The sequence below is a fragment of the Octopus sinensis genome, linkage group LG1 (genome assembly GCF_006345805.1).
Source record: "Octopus sinensis linkage group LG1, ASM634580v1, whole genome shotgun sequence".
In the NCBI taxonomy this organism is placed as follows: Eukaryota; Metazoa; Mollusca; class Cephalopoda; order Octopoda; family Octopodidae; genus Octopus; species Octopus sinensis.
The window spans coordinates 65,996,690-66,015,536 of record NC_042997.1 but is presented as its reverse complement, the minus strand read 5'-3'; the positions used below and the strand labels follow the sequence as shown (position 1 = coordinate 66,015,536).

The following is an 18,847-nucleotide window of genomic DNA, read 5'->3' as shown; positions in this document are numbered from 1 at the left end:
ATATATATATATATATATCTATATATATATATATATATATATATATGAAAGTGTAAAAACAAAAAGCAGTTAATGTGTTTACATTGTCAGTTCAATAGTTATTTCATTCTCTGCTACTATTCTTGGCTTGTATCAATAGTCTAAACTGCATGAAAATACCAGCCTGACATTCATCTTGTTCTGCGGTCTGTGGTCTGCACACTCACTTCAGTACTAACTCAATGTCGTTAGCTGGAATTCTATAAAAGGCTAGTCAGTTTCTTGAAAGCGTGCCAAGGAAGATTATCTTTGTACAGTATTGGTAAACAATGTAATAGAGGAACTATGAAATATAATTTGCCAAAAGAATTCACATTTGCTTCATTATTATTATTATTATTATTATTATTATTTTTATCATCATCATCATTTTTTTCCCTTCATTCTTCTTGTTTCTTTTATTTTCCCATCTTTCTGTAGTCTGTGGTGGCGATAGGCCAGGCTAGCCAAACTTGCTTAACCTAAGAACTTTATACATTTATCTTTAACTCTTTAAGATTGCCTGACTATCAAGCAACAAATTATAATTACTATTATTATTATTATTATTATTAACATCATCATTGTTGTTGTCATCATTATTATTATTTATTATTATTATTTTGTGGTCATATTATCATTATTATTATTATTATTATTATTATTATTATTATTATTATTATTATTATTATTGTTATTATTTTTATTGTTGTTGTTATTATTATTATTATCATTATTATGATTATGATTATTATTATTATTATTATTATTGTTGTTGTTGTTATTATTATTATTATTATCATTATTATCATTATTATTATTGCAAGGTTTCACTGCATAGTTGAGTGCAATTCTGTATGCCTTGGGTATGTACTGTGTTTTGTTTCATTTGGTTTTTGTGTGTTATTTAATTGTATAGAGAGCTGGGAGTAGTACTCTTTGTAATACATGCACACTAGTGCTGTTTCCTGTATGAAAGTGAAACAGTGGAATTTAGGATAACAGTGTAATGGTTTGCATCAGCAAAGAAAAAGAAAACATGACTAGAAAAAGTTTGTAAAGTGGAATAAATCATTTTGCAATGAGAAAGAAGACTCTAATGTTCGAGGCTGAACTCTTTGCCACTGAGAGATGAGATAGTATGGCTGTATGGTCTGTATGTTGTTTGAAAGGCACAAATATGGATATGTGGTTATATTCTTTATTCTTTTTCTTGTTTCAATCATTTGACTGCGGCCATGCTGGAGCACCACCTTTAGTTGAACAAATCGACCCCAGGTTATTGAGTTTACTTCATCCTCATGTGAATTTTCACTGTATCATCATCATCATCATCATCAAGAGTCCATTGTCCATGTCAGCATGGGCAGCACGGTTTGACCAGGGCTGATAAGCCAAGGGGCGGCACTAAACTCCAATCTGATTTGGCATGGATTCTTTGGCTGGATGCCCTCCCTAACACCAACCACTCTGAGAGTGTAATCAGTGCTTTTACATTCCACCAGCACAGTTGCCAGTTGTGTGACATCAGTATCTGCCACAACTACAATTTCACTTGGTTTGGTGGGTCATCATACTTTCTAATAATCTTCTATTATAGCTCCAGACTCAGTGATACTTTGTGAGGGAAACTGGTAGATGGCTGTTATACTGAAGCATATTGTGTGTGCATGGGTGCTTTTTTACCATGTGTCATCATACTGGCACAAGTTGAGCACCTGTAATGCCATGTTTATGTCACCTGTAGATGATATGTCCTGCAGTTTTATTGGTTTTGGTGTGTGAAAATAAGGGAAATAAAGTAACTTCCTTGAAAATAATTAAGTTTTGGTCACAGGACGTACATCCAACTTTAGAATAAGGCCTCCTGAAGTCTAATCCAACCCATTCCAGCATGGTTAAAAAGCAGAAAAATGATGACAGTGATGGTTATGATGATTACGACGACGACGGCAACAACGATGACAATGATGATGTGTATGTTTAAGTCCTGATGTTTTGATTAAGCATTCCTCAGCATTTTTTTCTTATCTTTCACAAAGCATCTATTATTATAAGAATTGTTTCTTTTTTTTTTCAATCCATTTTTTGTGCATGTTTCTATCTCCAGACCTTTACATTTGGATGGTTTCCCAAAGTCTTTCAGAGTTGTGTTGTCAGTTTTTGAAATTAATATGCTAATTAATAGACAGTTCTTTGTCTGTAGTCTATGACGATAACATCTTGGGGTTTCTTTATAATATCTTTGGTGTCACCACCTTGGTCAACAGGCATGGTAGGCTACAAGAAATTTTGCATTCCCTCACATCTGCCTCACTGAGTGACTGCCAACCCTCACCTTCTTTCTTGCTATCCCTCTGTGTGTGATTATGTTGAGGTTTTTCTGAAATCTAAAATTATCAAGAGCTGGTATTGAGTTACATCAGGAATGTATAGCATTTGGAATTAGTTTTAGATTCATATTTGATTACAGTAACTTAATGAGTTAATGTCTTGGTATGTAGTTCAGTGAAGCTGTAGATAAGGACCAAAAGACTCCAGAGGAGTTGTTCTGACACAATGTCATGCAAGACTTTAACTGTATGTTTTTAAAGTGTAGAAAGTCCATGCACTGAGCCTATCCCACTTTCTAAACCAGGGGTTCTCAACCATTTTCTGTTTTATCTCTGAGCCCCTTTGATTGCTATTTTGTTCTGGTGGACCCCCATAGCCATTCAGTGTTTAATGGCTCTGAAATATCTTTCAAAATTCCTATTTTTTTTCCGTATATGAACTTGTGTAGGTTGAATTGTGTAAGACATTTGAGAAAGAAACCTAGCTGTTTCTTGTAATGCATACCAATACATACATACAAAGCAAATTTTTTTCAGGGGCCTTTAAAATACTATTGTGGATCCCCAGTTTACTATTTTGTTGCGTAGACCCCCAGAAGTCTTATACAGATGCTCAGGGGCCATATGGACCCTGGTTGAGAACCATTGTTCTAAACAAAGTAAACATTTGCCTATAAAGAACTAGTCTACATCATTGGATGTAAATGAAGTTGCAGGCGTTACCTCAGACTTTTCCTTCTCCAAGAGTGATGTCTAAACAAAGATCAGAGAGTCTGTAACTCTTGGCTATTGGATGACTATTGACTATACTGAGTTCATCCCGTCATTTGACAAGTTTTGTTTTAGGTCCTGCAGAGTGTCCAATGAAAACTATGTGCCTTACTAAGCATGGGTGGTAGTGTTGCTGGTTTAGTGATTAATGACCTAACCATGCAACATGTTGTAATAGGTTACCTGTTATCAGTAACACAAAGTTACCTGATATAACATACATAGATATGTGCATACATGCACACAAATATAAGCGTGCACATGCATGCTACCCCATATAGCATTAGTGCCCCTAGTGTGTGGTAGTGTTAATCCATCACTTATCTTAATTTTGCCATCTGGCTATTGAATGCCTTTAGTAGAACTTCCTTTAATAATCTGAAGGAAACTTAATATACTGATGTACTTATTCCTACTACAACAGCACTAGTTGTGATTTCTTGGTCCCTTTTATCACCACACCAGTCTAAGATCCCTGCAAAAGTTTCATGAGCTCAGCCCTTCCTTTAACTAAACTGTACAAGAAAGAAAGGAAAGTTAAAGAAAAGAAAGCGTTGTTATGACACTTCTCATATTATTCATTTTATACATATTATACACATATGATTTTGTATATATTATACATTTAATACATTATACATGGTGAGCTGATACGATTGTTAGCATGTTGGACTAAAATACTTAGCAGTAGTTTTCTGGATCTTTGTGTTCTTTGTTCAAATCCCTCCTTGGTCAACTTTATCATTTTTCACCTTTCTGGATCAATAAAACCAAGTATTATTGAAGTATTGAAACTGATGTAATTGACTTTCCCCCTTTCTACAAATGGTGACTTTGTGCCAGAATTTGAAACAATTATATATTACATATGATCTGTCATATTTTAAAATATGTTTTAGATATGATATTGTCTCTTATAAATGATTTAAAGAGAAGAAATTGTTACCAAATACAAGCCATACTGTTCTGACTACAGAATCAGGATGAATATTATGTTAGATGTTACATGTTTTAACAATGAAATAAGGATGGATATAAAATTAGATGCTATATCAGTGATTCCATATGTGGTGGGGCATATGCCTCACCAGTGGGACCGGGGAAGACTGCGGTGGGTTGTGGGATCCAAAATTGTTTTCTGTTTTGTTTTTTTTAGTGGGACTTGGAATTGTGAAAACCATTTTTTCACAGCAAATGTACTATGCCTTTACTCAGCCAAGCCAAACCAATTCCTCTAGCCAAGCATATTTTGTGAAGACCTGTTTGTTAGTGTATAGTGCTATTTTAATGCCCTAATGTGAATAGGAAAGTAAATGATTAATATTGATTTCAAATTTTGGCACCAGTGTTCAACTGGTACTTAATTTATCGACCCCAAAAGGATGAAAGGCAAAGTCAACCTTGGCAGAATTTGATATAATTATGAAATATTAAAAATAAAATTATTTTTTCCCAACCACTGGTCAGGCATTTTTCTTGAAAGTTATAGTGGGGGCCTGGTGGAAAATATGTTGGAAAACATTGCACTACATGTTCTGACTACAAAATGAGGATAAATATCAAAACAGATGCTACATGTTCTATCTATAAAATCCATTATATTAGGTGCTACATGTTCTTGTTAGATGCTTCATGTTATGACTATTAAATAGGATGGATATCGAATGAAATGCTACATGTTCTAATTTCCTACCACCCTGCACCACCATTAATGAAATACTTGTGGTTTGCATAATGTCACAGCAGAAGAAATGTTAATACAGCTAGGGTATTAATTCGATCATGAAATGGTCAGTTGGTCATATAGCTGAGCTATGCCTCAACAGTAATAATATTGGTTTCAAATTTTGGCCAAGGCTAGAAATTTTGAGAAAGGTGGATTGGTTGATTTCATCAACCCAGTTTTTAACTGGTACATATTTCATTGACCCCCAAAAGAATGAAAGGCAAAGTCAACCTCAATATAATTTGAACTCAGAATGTAAAGATAGACAAAATGCCGTTAAGCATTTTGCCTGGTGTGCTAGCATTTCTGCCAGCTCACCACCTTAACAGCAACACCAAAACAACAATACTACTACTACTACTAATAATCTTTTCTACTAAAGGTACAAGGCCTGAAATTTTGGGAGAGGGGCTAGTTGATTACATTGACTCCAGTGTTTCACTGACACTTATTTTTATGCCCCCCCCCTGAAAGGATGGAATGCAAAGTTGCCCTCAGTGGAATTCAACTCTGCCTTTCATCCTTTCGGGGTCAATAAATTAAGTACCAGTGAAACACTGGGGCTGATGTAATCGACTTACCCCTTTCCTGAAATTGCTGGCCTTGTGTCAAAATTTGAAACCAGTAATGATGATGATGATGATGATGATGATTATAATAATAATGATAATCATAATAATAATAATAATAATGATGATGATGATGATGATGCTAATAAGGTATGTTAATTTTTTTTGTGTGTGGAATTAAGAACACGATATGTTATCTTATTAATTGCTGCCTTTATCTCAACTGACACACTGTTATTGTTTTCATACTTGTCTTGCTCCTTTCTTTCTTTAAACTCCCACAATAAAATACTACCACCACCACCACCACTACCACCATCAATACCACTTTTATTAATACAGTCATCGGCAGAAGCATATTAAAATCTTGGTATGTTTTCTTTTAAGACTATGATTCTCTTTGCCTTTGTAACAACATTGTTTGCCGTTGTTGTCTTTTTTCCCTTTTTACATTTTATTAAACTCAATTATCATATTACCATAACAGAAAAGAGTGGATGCGTGCAGTGCTATATGTCATTGACTACCACCTCATCTGACAGTATCATCTTCTTTGAATGTATAAGCAAACATTTGTATAATTTCTCATATCAACATGCTTTTACCCTCAAGCATTTCATTGCCAGTTGATTCTGCTTTTCTCTCCAAGAAACTCTGTCAGGAAATTAATATCCTCGTTTTTTTGTTTTCCATTCTGTTCATTATCAAAGCAATTCAGTAAGATCTACCCTGCCCCAGGGTGTATGATGCTGATAGTGTGTGTGTATTTGTGTGTGTGTAGTGTGAATGGTAGGACATCACATTGTATAAATGCTCTAAAGTTCATGTCACATCTATGGTTCTTCTTTATGTTCTCTTTGTTGGCTTTTGTTTATTGGCTTCTGTATATGATTCTGACTTGAAGCAATTTGTGATTTTAAATATGTGTATACACACACACGTGCGTGTGTATATATGTATGTGTGTGTGTGTGTGTATACTCATATGCATATATGTGTGTGTGTGTGTGTATACTCATATGCATACATTATATATATATATATAGAAACCTGCATATATCAATACATACATGTGTATATGTGTTTCAACTACACCTTACCAAACCTGTGTATGTGTCTCTATAAATCTATGTTAGTGTATATTTACGTGATTACTTATATATATATAGCAATAAATGCATATTTGTATATACATGCAATGACTCAAGGATAAAATTATTTTAATTTATTTTTCTAAGGTAAAAGAAATATTTAATTTTTTGCTCCAATAATGCGAATATTTGATTAAGATGAACAAATAATCATTTTATCTCTTTCTTCCATAATTGTGTGCATGTGTGCATGTTTGAATAAAATCTTTCCTTTTGTGCTGGTTTCACATTTATATTATCTAATTCTGTTGTATTTGAGTCATAACAGAGAATTTAGTTTCTGAATAGACTGACTTGTGATTTGATCCTAGTTATTGCAGTTTGTTACGATCTTTCATTTAAGGATCTCTTAGCTACTTTTCTTTGTTATTTTGTTAAAAAACGTAAATGAGAACAAATTATTGAATGTGTTCTAAAGAGAATATTTGATTGATACGGTACTAATTAACAAAGAACACTTTACTTCCTTCTGAGAGTAACTAAATTAGCTACTGCCTCATTAATCTGATCTTAATTTCCAGTGCAGTTAGTTAGCAGAGCTGAATAAATTAAACAGATACTATGTTTATTATTGTCAAATCTAAAGAAGGTAGCAGAAATGTTAAAGTGCCATACCAAATGAACATCTAACCGAACTGGCTATTCATTTTCTTCTCTTTATGTTCCAAGTTCAAATCCAGCTGTGGATTGACTTTTGCATTTCCTTCATCATTATCTCATCATTTAATGTCTGTTGTTCATGCTGGCATGGATTGGATGGTGTGACTAGAGCCGGCAAACTTGGGGCTGCACCAGACTCCAGTCTGATTTGGATGCCCTTCCTAATGCTAACTAGCGATGCACGGGCAGTTTTATGTGGCACTGCACAGGCGCTTTTACATGATACTGTGCAGGCACTTTTATGTGACACCACATGGGTACTTTTACATGACACCACATGAGCACTTTTATGTGGCATCACCATGAATGCTTTACACTGCCAGAAAGATCAGTCATAACACCTCCGCTGCAGGGTCTTCTTGAGTACGACTAGGCACTAGGTATCTCAGTCCTTTGTCGTCTTGCCTGAAAAGTTCAGCTTCCTGAGGTTGTTCTTCAGTAATTCATCCCATGTCTTCTTGGGTCTCCCACTTCCATGTGTTCCATCCACTTTCAATAAAGAAACTGTCAAATACCTGTTATGTATTGAACTTTGCAATGCCTTGAGAGGACAGGCTCAACACTTCTCACCAGCTTAAGTAAACCGAATATCAGGATTTGGTTGACAAGGCCTTTATCAAAGGATGACACATCACCACTTTCCTTATTGATGTTGGCAGTTGTGGTTTTCCTGCTAGATTATTGTCATATTTCTTGCAGAAGATTGGTCTGGAAGCCAAACAACAGAAGTTAGTCACCAAATAATTAGACAGGGCAGCTGAAACTAAGTCATAGCAGCTGTGTTTGGTGAAGACTAATTCAGTCCTTGTTGTCCCATACAGGTGAAGTGTATAGACTTAGGGGTAAAATGCTTGTGACTTATCTACTGATGATATGGAAATATTTCCAGTGTTGCCATAGATTCAGAAGAAGAGCTTACAATACCACTGAGTTAGCTACTCCAGTCTCTGCAAGGAGTACAGCATCTCTGATGTTCATTTCATCTGATTGGTTCAGTTACCTTCACTGCACTAATTCAACATTGTTATTTTGTTTCCAATATGAAAAAAAAAAATAATAATATGTTATTTTGAAGGTTAAGGCCAGCAGAGTGGCAGAAAAGGGAGAGAATTAGACTGAAAAATTAGCCATTATTAACCCTTTCATTACCAAACTGCCCAAAGCCGCCCGAAAAAAATTTTGGTTAATGTGACCAAACCGCCCAAAGCTGCCCGAATTTACCTATTCATATTTAAATGAGAATATCAGAGCAAATCTCTTTAGTACATTCGTGAAAACACGTGATTATACTTCATAAACAGTTCATCTACAGTTTTGTACAATGATCGACGTGTAATTTTAATTCCCTGAATTTTGGGAGATTTTTTTCCACATTTTTTTCGGCATCGATTTTTCTTCAACTTTGAAAATGGATTGGAGTTTCATGTTATCAAGCATTGATTCCGAATTGGAAAATTTGTGAACCAAATACTGGGTACTGTTGTGGATTTAGTTTTTATACAGGGAAACTAATGTTAGTCAGCATGGCCTAAGGAACGATATGGTCTGGAAGTTATTGTTTGAAACAATCAATGCGGAAACAAACTTACGCAAAATATAAACAAACACAAAATGGGGATTCAAATTTTGGAAAATTTGTGAAGCAAATACTGGGTACTGCGTGGATTTAGTTTTTATACAGGGAAAATAATGTTAGTCAGCATGGCCTAGGGAACGATGTGGTCTGGAATTTATCACTTCCATACCATAACCAGGGCTGTATAGTATTTTTTGACCGATTTCTTTAGTTCGGTCAAACTTGCGGTGGATTCCAGTATTTCACTTTATTCCACCTTTATGGTACACCTGTTGTGCATTAAATTCAACTGATGATATAGTGATGTGCACAATTCTTCTTTATCAAAATTTTGTTGCATACCCATTTTAATATTAGCTGATGATTCATTTTCTATGGTGATGTTTAAACAAAATTTTAATATTTTTACCTTTTCCTCAATTTAAAATTTTAATATTTTTACCTTTTGCTCAATTTACCTGGATTTACCTGTAATTAAAGTCACTTTGAGACAAAAGTTATGCAATAGAATTGATTAAGAACCCTTTCTTTAATTATGTTCCAAATATCACATTAATATGTTGATAAGTAAAAATGTTACAGTTATTTAATGAAACAAGCCTAGATTCATGATTATTTTAGAATTTAATTGAAACTCATGAGGGGTGTATTTTGGTCAGAAATATAGTAATGAAAGGGTTAAGTGACCAAATATTTAAATCATTTACCCTCTTGTGACTTTTTCTGAAAAAAAATTTCATCTCCGTGCTTCAATTAATTTCTGGAAATAAATAAATAAGTGGAGAGCTTAACTGAAATAGCTAACTTTTCCATCATTAAGGAGGAATTTGAGACACAAAATTACAGAGAGATCTTATATAAAATATTGGTTTCAAATTTTGGTCGGAAATTTTGGGGGAGTTGTAGGGCAAGTTGATTACACTGACCCCAGTGTTCAACTGGTTCTTATTTTATTGATCCCAAAAGAACGAGAGGCAAAGTTGTCCTCAGTGGAATTTGAGCTCAGAACATGAAGATGGATGAAAACTGCTAAGCCAGTTTGCCACTTTAATAATGATGATAATAATAATAATAATATAATAATAATAATAATAATAATCCTTACTACTAAAGGCTCAAGGCCTGAAATTTTGGGGCAAGGGTGACTAATTGATTACATTGAGCCTACTGTTCAACTGGTACTTATTTTATCAACTCCCAAAAAGATGTAAGGGAAAGTTAACCTTGGTGGAATTTAAGCTCGGAATGGGAAAATGGATGAAATGCCATTAAGCATTTTGCCTGGTGTGCTAATGATTCTGTCAGCTCACTTCCTTCTTATATAAAATATTGATAGAATGTTTAACCCTTTTGTCACCATGTTTCTGTGGAAATACACTGTCTTTGTTTCAGATAATCTTAAAAAGGAAAAAGAATTCAGTAAAATAACTTTAACATTATTAAGTTCATGTTCAGAATATAAACTAAAATGAAATTTTGATAGAAGGTTTTATTTTTGATCACTTTAAATACAGAACTTTTATCATAACATCAGGCAGTTGATGTTCAAAAGGTTTCCAAGTCCTTTGTGAGCTGCTCTCTGGCTATCTGTCTGAGGCTTTATATAGCTATGGTGCGGCCTCACCTGGAATTTGCATCACCGGTCTGCAACCCCTATCTTGCCCAGGATATTAATCGTCTGGAAACCGTTCAGCGACATACAACCAAGAGAATACTCTCCATCAGGCATTTGCCATATTCTGAACCCTTACTTCCCTGGGCATTGAAACTCCGATGTTTGGCAGCTGACTTGGCAGACCCCCATAAAATTATTAACCATCTTACAAACAATAACTCTGAGCACCTTTTCAAACTTCACCTGTCTAACACCTGTGGACATGTTTATCAAGTCAGAAAACAGAACAGCTCCCATGACTTTCGGAAACATTTTTTCATGCTAAGAGTTACTGAAGTATGGAACAAACTGCTGGCATCAGTTGTTAGTTGTCGGAGCACTGCATCCTTCAAAACTTCCATGCTTCCTGACATTCGCCAACACTACACCTGATTTTCTTCCCTCCATACACACGCAAACATGTATCTGACTCATACACTGTCCACTTCCCATACATTTGTACATTACTGCATATGCTTTATATGCACTTTTGACAAGTTGTGGTGCACCTGAGCACTGTATGCAATAATTTCATTATTATTATTATATTAAATTTATGTATAAATTCTTGAAAACAGACAGCCTTATATCATAGAAACAAGGGGAATCTCAGAGGATTAGTATGAATAGAATTAACCCTTTAGCATTCAGATTTCTTTATCAAATGTATTTGCTTGTCTTTTAACATTATTCTGAAATAATCATACATTATCTTGTAGCTTCAAGATTTCAATGATGCTTTTGTATATTTTTAATATGACATTGTAGAGTAAGTGTAAGACGTTGGATCAGATCAGTTTTAACATAAAACGGGTAGAATATCTGTGCCGGATATGGCTGGATTAAATACTAAAGTAAAGCCATGTATAGGCTCGTTTTTTGGCTAATGTTAGGCCTTAATAAGAGGGAGAAAAAATTTCAAAAATATTAATAACTGATTAGTATTATCCTTTCAGTTTTATTATTGTAGTATAGATTGGTAAGATGGCAAGTCAATGAAGGAGTAATAAATATAGTGTTACAGTGATAGAGTGAAGAGACAGGATAAGAGAAAGGGTGAGTGATAGAGGAGGGTGAGTTATAGAGAGAGAGGGAGTGAGCAACAGAGAGATGGTAAATGAGAGAGAGAGAGAAATAGAGAATGAGTGAGAGAAAGATATGGTGAGTGACAGAGAGAGGGTATTGAGAAAGAAGGGGTGAGTGATAGAGGCGGGTGAGTTACAGGGTGGTAAATGTGAGAGAGAGAGAAAAATAGAGGGTGAGTGACAGAAAGAGATGGTGACAGAGAGAGGGTAATAAGAGAGAGATAGGGTAGTGAGAGAGATAGGGTAGTGAGAGAGAGATAGGGTAAGTGAGAGAGTCTGAGTAGCAGGGGGTGAGGGTGAGCAAAAGAGAGAGAGAGTGAGTGACAGAGTGTGAGTGTGAGTGACAGAGACAGATGATTGATCAGTAAGTATCAAAGAGGGGGAGTATCAGAGCAGGTGGAGGCAGATGAGGGATTTAAAACTATTCAATGAGCCCAATGTAAGTGGAGTGGGGCAGCAAATAGTAGGTCATAGGGATATTTTAGACAATAAACCCAAATGAAGATATGTGCCACCCAGCCTAGCCCAGGCAGCATCTCTGTCATCATCAATGCCATTCTTGTACACTTAGACTGGTCTAATATGATCAAATATATTACTGCATCAACCAAGGCTGGAACACCTTTGATCATATATCAGCTCAGTCAGGAGTGACTGAGAGTTAAACAATAACAACAACAGCAACAAAAGAAACCCTTTTTTGGCTATATGTAATTGCTTGACCAGGGATCAGTTTCAATTTTTCTTCCCTTAAGTGGGAATGATGTTCAAATACCATTGAAAATACCCAACAACATATACACATTTTGAAACTGTTTTGCTTTAAATTCAATATATGGATGTGTGTGTGTGTGTGTGTGTGTGTGTGTGTGTGTGTGTGTGTGTGTGTGTGTTTCTTTGAGTTTGACTCGACATTTTGTATGAAACACTTGGTGTATCTGCAGAGTTGTTTAGATTTCTGGTTTCCGGATGTAAATGTTTATTGATAGTAATTCATGCTTACAAAAATTTCTTGATTTGATTCAATAATATTTATGTACAAATATGTACATGTATGTGTGTGTGTGCATGTATGTGTATATATATATATATGTATGTATGTGTGTGTATGTGTATATATGTATATATATGTGTGTGTGTGTATATGTATATGTATGTATATATATATATATATATTATATATATATATATATATATATATATATATATATATATAATATATGTATGTGTATAAATATCAGCCTGACTAGAATGTTTACTGTAATTTATCTTTGATCTTTTTAGAAACAAAAGATAGGAAAAAAGCAATAGATAAATAAATAAATAAATACAAGGACAAGAATGCAAAGCAAAAATATAATTCTTACAACACCAACAACAATGCCAGTAGCAGCAGTAGCCGTAGCAAGAACAAAGCATATTGGATTTTGTTAATCTTCAAGCTACGTTGGTGTATGTGTTAGAATATGTTTGTGTGTATGTTTAATGTTTATTCATGTGTGTGTCTGTGTTTGTGAGTGTGACACTTGGGAAATTATACCTATTTGTGGCATCATGTATCCAATTTCAGTCTATAGATCTTGTGAAATATTTGTTGGTTTGTGTGTGTGTGTGTGTGTGTGACATGTATGCATCTATTCACACATATGAGTGTTCATGGGGCTTGCAGTATGGAGAATGGACATTAAATGATGATGATATAATCATTATCATCATTTAATGACCACCTTCCATGCTGGTATGGGTCAGATGGTTTAACAAGAGCTGGCCAGGCTGAAGACTGCACTGAACTTCTGTGTCTGTTTTGGCATGGTTTTTATGGCTGGGTGCCCTTCCTAACACCAACCACACCACAGAATGGACTGAGTGCTTTTATAATATAATATAATATATATATGTATATATATATATATATATATATATATATATATATTATATATATATATATATATACATGGGGTGCTGAAAAGTTCCTGGCTTTAAGGGTATCATGAAAGGCCTGGTTGGAAGCCCAACCATCAGAGTTCTTTTTACAGGACTTAGAAAAACTGAAGGACCACTGCAATAAGTATGTGAATCTGAGAACGGGATATGTTAAATAAAATCATAATTAACTGATCCTCCTGTATTTTCTTTTACCCAAAGCCAGCGACTTTTCAGCACCCCCTCATATATACGTACATGTGTGTATGTATATATAAAACACAGTAAGTGGATTTCATTGATAGAAACTGAAAGAAGCCTGTTACATACCCTGGACCCACCTCCCAACATGCCCTACTATGCAACTGTTACCATATTTGGTATTGCTTTTTCTGCTACAGTTTTAATTGATAACCAACTTTATGTATCTCTATTACCTCTTTTCAGATTTGGAACCAGAAATACATGATGATGAAGAACTCTATGAGTTGCAAGATGATGGCTTACTACATCCTGTTGAGGCCTTTCCCGGTAAGTTTGTTACTGTTTAAATCATTTGTCGTATTTCTTTTTAGCATGCATCAGTGCTGCCGCCACCGCCACCACCGCCACAACAACAACAACAACCACCACCACCATCACTAAGTCTGTCTCTATGCTTGCATAGGATGTATAGTTCTGTGTTTTACTTCTTATGGTCCTTCACTATCTCTCTCTCTCTTACACACACACACATTCTCACACAGGCATCTTCACTGTGTTTTTTACTTCTCAGATGGATTTTACAACTGGATAACCACCACCATCATCATTATCATCATCATCACCTGAGCCATCCACAATATCAAATTTTCAAGAAATGAAATGTCACTCATGTTTATTTATTCATTTTTTTTTTGTTCAATTGTTTGTCTTGGTATCTTAGAAATCTCTAGACCATACAGAGGGAAAATTTTTGTTATCAAGATTTAAGAAGGAAATTTGTTTTTTTTTAAATTTTCCTCTTGTAGCAAATTATTTGATAATTCAACATGTGCAATATAAAACACAAAACAATGAAATAAATTGCAGGAGAAATAAAATGCACCAAAGATATACTCACACATATAGAGACTAATTACTTCGTTTTGATATTCATTCCAGAAGTAACCAGAAATACCATATTTACTCATGCATAGTGTGAGAAATTTAATGTGCTTAACACCAGGGATCAGATTTTCAGGAGTCACGTTAAACTTTAAAAAACAGATAAGGGTGTAAAATATATTTCTGATTTTGAAGTCCAAAATTAGTGGGATTACGTTATATATGAAATTACATTGCCCTCAAGGTAGCATAGTAGTTAATAGCATAAAATTCATTAAAATATTGGATTCAAAATTTAGCACAAGGCCAGCAATTTCAGGAGTGGTGCTAGTTGATTACATTGACTCTAGCGCTTATTTGATACTTATGTTATTGACCCTGAAACGATGGAAAACACTGTCGACTTCTTTGGAATTTGAACTCAAAATGTAAAGACGGATGAGATACCATTGAACATTTTGCCTGGCAAGCTAAAGATTCTGCCAGCTTGTTGCCTTAAAATACATTAAAATATCAGTTTCACATTTTGGTACAAGTCCGGCAAGATTGAGGGAAGGAGTAAGTCAATGACATTGACCCTTATGTTCAACTGGTGCTTATATATTGACACCAAAATGATGAAAGGCAAAGCCGACATCAGCGTAATTTGAACTCAAAATGTAAAGACTTACAAGATGCTACTGAGCATTTTGCCTGGCATGCTAACGATTCTGCTAGCTGGCTGCCTTAAAATATATTAAAATATTGGTTTCAAAATTTGGCACAAGGCCAGCAAGTTCATGAGAGTGGAGCTAGTCTATTGCATTGACCCCAGTTCTTAACTGGTACTTATTATCTCAAACCCAAAAGAATGAAAGGCAAAGTCAACCGTGACAGAATTTGAGCTCAGTGAGTAAAGATGAGCAAAATACTGATAAGCATTTTTCCTTGTGTGCTAACAATTCTGCCGACTTGCTGCTTTGAAATAGATTAAAATAAAGAGCACATGACGTAGATAAGGTACCTTTTATCTTTTATATTTGCTTTAGTCATTGAAATGCAGCCAGTGCCAAAGCTCTGCCTTGAAGGGTTTAGTTGGACAAATTGACCCTAGCACTTTCCTTATTCTTTAAAGGTGCAGGAGTGGCTGTGTGGTAAGTAGCTTGCTTACCAGCCACATGGTTCTGGGTTCAGTCCCATTGCGTGGCACCTCGGGCAAGTGTCTTCTACTATAGCCTTGGGCCAACCAAAGCCTTGTGAATGGATTTGATAGACGGAAACTGAAAGAAGCCCGTCGCGTATATGTTTATATATGTATGTGTGTGTATATGTTTGTGTGTCTGTGTTTGTCCCCCCAACATCACTTGACAACCGATGGTGGTGTGTTTATGTCCCCGTAACTTAGCAGTTCAGCAAAAAAGACTGATAGAATAAGTACTAGGCTTACAAAGAATAAGTCCTGGGGATCATTTGCTCAACTAAAGGTGGTGCTCCAGCATGGCCACAGTCAAATGACTGAAACAAGTAAGAGTAAAAGAGTAATTATTCTGTCAGTCCCATCTGTTAAAATCCTTTCTTCCTTCCTTCCCATTTAGAATGTGGGACCTGTTAGTGATGACAAAATGTAGAAGCTGGTGCATCAGATGGGCTTAGGCTGGGTAGTGCTCACTACTATACTTTTAACTGCCTCTAATAACATGTCTGTAAGTGTTGGTGATCCACTAATCAGTTAGACAACCTGTTTTGGGATGTAGTCTTGAACAGGGTATTTTGTGATCAATGCTTCAATATGCCTCTTACCTTACATATGTAGAGGGTTGTTAACTGATGCATCTCTTTGCTTAACCCTTTAGCATTTAAACTGGCCATATCAGACCCACATATTCTACCAGTTTTATGTTCAAACCAGCCAAATTCAGCCTCTCTTATTTACCCTACAATGTCATTCTAAATATAAAGAATTGCATCATTGAAATCTCAAAGCTGTGAGTAAATGCATGATTAAATCAAAACAACATGAATAAGCCTTGCATTTGACAAAGTAATCTGAATGCTAAAGGGCTAATGAGGAATTCTAGTCAGTGGTCATTTGGGGTTGTTGGCATCCCTTATCTTTTACTTGTTTCAGTCATCAGGCTGTAGCCATGCTGGGGTACTGCCTCGAAGAATTTTTAGGAGTGGCTGTGTGGTAAGAAGTTTGCTTCCCAACCACATGGTTCCAGGTTCAGTCCCACTACATGGTACTTTGGGCAGGTATCTTCTACTGTAGCCTTGGGCAGACTGAAACCTTGTGAGTATATTTGGTAGATGGAAACTGAAAGAAGCCTATTGTAAATAGAGGCAAAAATACCTCATTCTTCCAGTGGACTGAAGTAATAAGTAGATGAAGTTGAGGTACTTGGGTGTTTCTCTTGGCTTCATCAGTGATAATAAAGTACATAAGGTTAAGTTATAAATAAATATAAATATGAAATAAATAAAATACACACACATTTAAATACCTATAAATAGATACACATATACATACATATATAAATATACATAAATACTTATATATATACTTAAATGTACATACATATTTACATATACAAGCATACACAATAATCAATTATTATTAATATTATTAATATTAGATGCATTCTATTATTCATATTAGATAAAATATAGAATATAAAATATAAAGAGATTTTTGAAAGTTATAAGAATAGTAATTTTGCAATCAATATATCTTAAAATTATTACAGTTATGTCAGAACGAAACTGCATACACATGGGGAACGTATATATGCATATGCACATATACTTACAGGCACAAATTTATATATACATATATATTTTTCCATTCAAACATACTTATATGTATATACGTATTATATGTGTTTTGGAATGTAGAATCGGTGTATTAGTTTGTATCGTTATAAATATAACTACAACAATAATACGCAGACTAATTTGTATTTACATATAGAAACGTGGTATGCTTATTACTTCGTTATTTTTTTCTTTTTGCAGTAGTTTAAATCTTACGGGAAGTGGGGAGGGGTTACTTTTATTCATTTACTTAATCTAATTGGTCATCAAAATTTTGAATTGCTTTGTCTGAGTTATGGTTGGTTAATTGATAACCAATGAAATAAAACAAATTGTAAACAAAATAAAAAGTAGTTGAAAAGGTGAATTCATATATATATATATATATATATATATATATATACATACACACAGAGACACACATATGGATTTATGGTTAAAGTGATATACTAAGGGGATATTATTTTAATATAATGCATATGAGAAATAAGTTATTACAAGTTTTTAGTAAATAAGTTGACATATGTCTAAAAGTTGATGAACCACCTATTGATCCCATCCATTTTCTTATTGCTCTCTCTCTCTCTCTCTATATATATATATGTATGTATGTATGTATGTATGTATGTAGTATGTATGTATGTATGTATGTATGTATGTATATGTTTGTGCGTCTGTGTTTGTCTCCCCCACTATCTCAAGTTTAAAATGTGACACTGTTTTTGTTATCTACATTCCAATGATAGAGCTTTGTATTTTTGTTAGAAACCAGCTCCTTATTAACAAGAAGAATTTAAATGTATGTATGATAGGCGTCTTTCAGTTTTCCATCACTCAACTTCACTTGCAAGGCTATGATGGAAGAGAATTGTCCTAGGTGTCACACAATGTGAGTGAATCCTGAACCATGTGGCTTGGAAGGAAACTTCTTACCATGTAGCCATGCCTGCACTTATTGAGTTCTCCTATCAACTTTATATATATAAATATATATATATGATGATGATACACACACACACACACACATGCATTCATTCATTCATATATAAGTATATGTATAATAGATTCTTTTTATATGATGGAGAGACTTGCTCAAGGTGCCACACTCTTGTGATAGAGCCTGAAACCAGATGGATTCACAGTTAAATTAACTACATAGTCATGCCAGCATTTGTTATCTCAAGAATCACACTATGCCAGCTAAAAAAAACATCTAACCTCCCCCCCAGGTAACAATATAAAAAGAAAAAGCACATTAGATGATGTAGTCCAAGATAACTTTGGTAAAATAGTGTGATTATAGCTTGAACATCTTTGATGATCAACAACAATGATGACAACAGCAATTCTACTCCGTTACCATTTTAGGTTTTATCTCAGCTTAATCCCTAATCGATCTCATTGTGTTTCTTGAAGGACTCCTTGTATTCGCTCTTGTCTCTGCAAAGTCATGGAAACTACACAAAAGAATTTCTCAAGTAGCCAACATGTCATTTGTTTTCTTGT

At 34.7% G+C, this 18,847-nt stretch overlaps 1 protein-coding gene across 2 annotated transcripts in view; it reads left to right on the top strand.

The window, feature by feature from the left end:
- Window positions 1-18,847, top strand: part of LOC115211563 — a 389,040-nt gene that overhangs the window by 277,864 nt on the left and 92,329 nt on the right. For both annotated transcript variants that reach the window (XM_036501657.1, XM_029780127.2), the window contains one exon: window positions 13,913-13,996. In XM_036501657.1, the coding sequence (XP_036357550.1) occupies window positions 13,913-13,996 (84 nt within the window). The remainder of the gene's footprint in view (window positions 1-13,912; window positions 13,997-18,847) is intronic.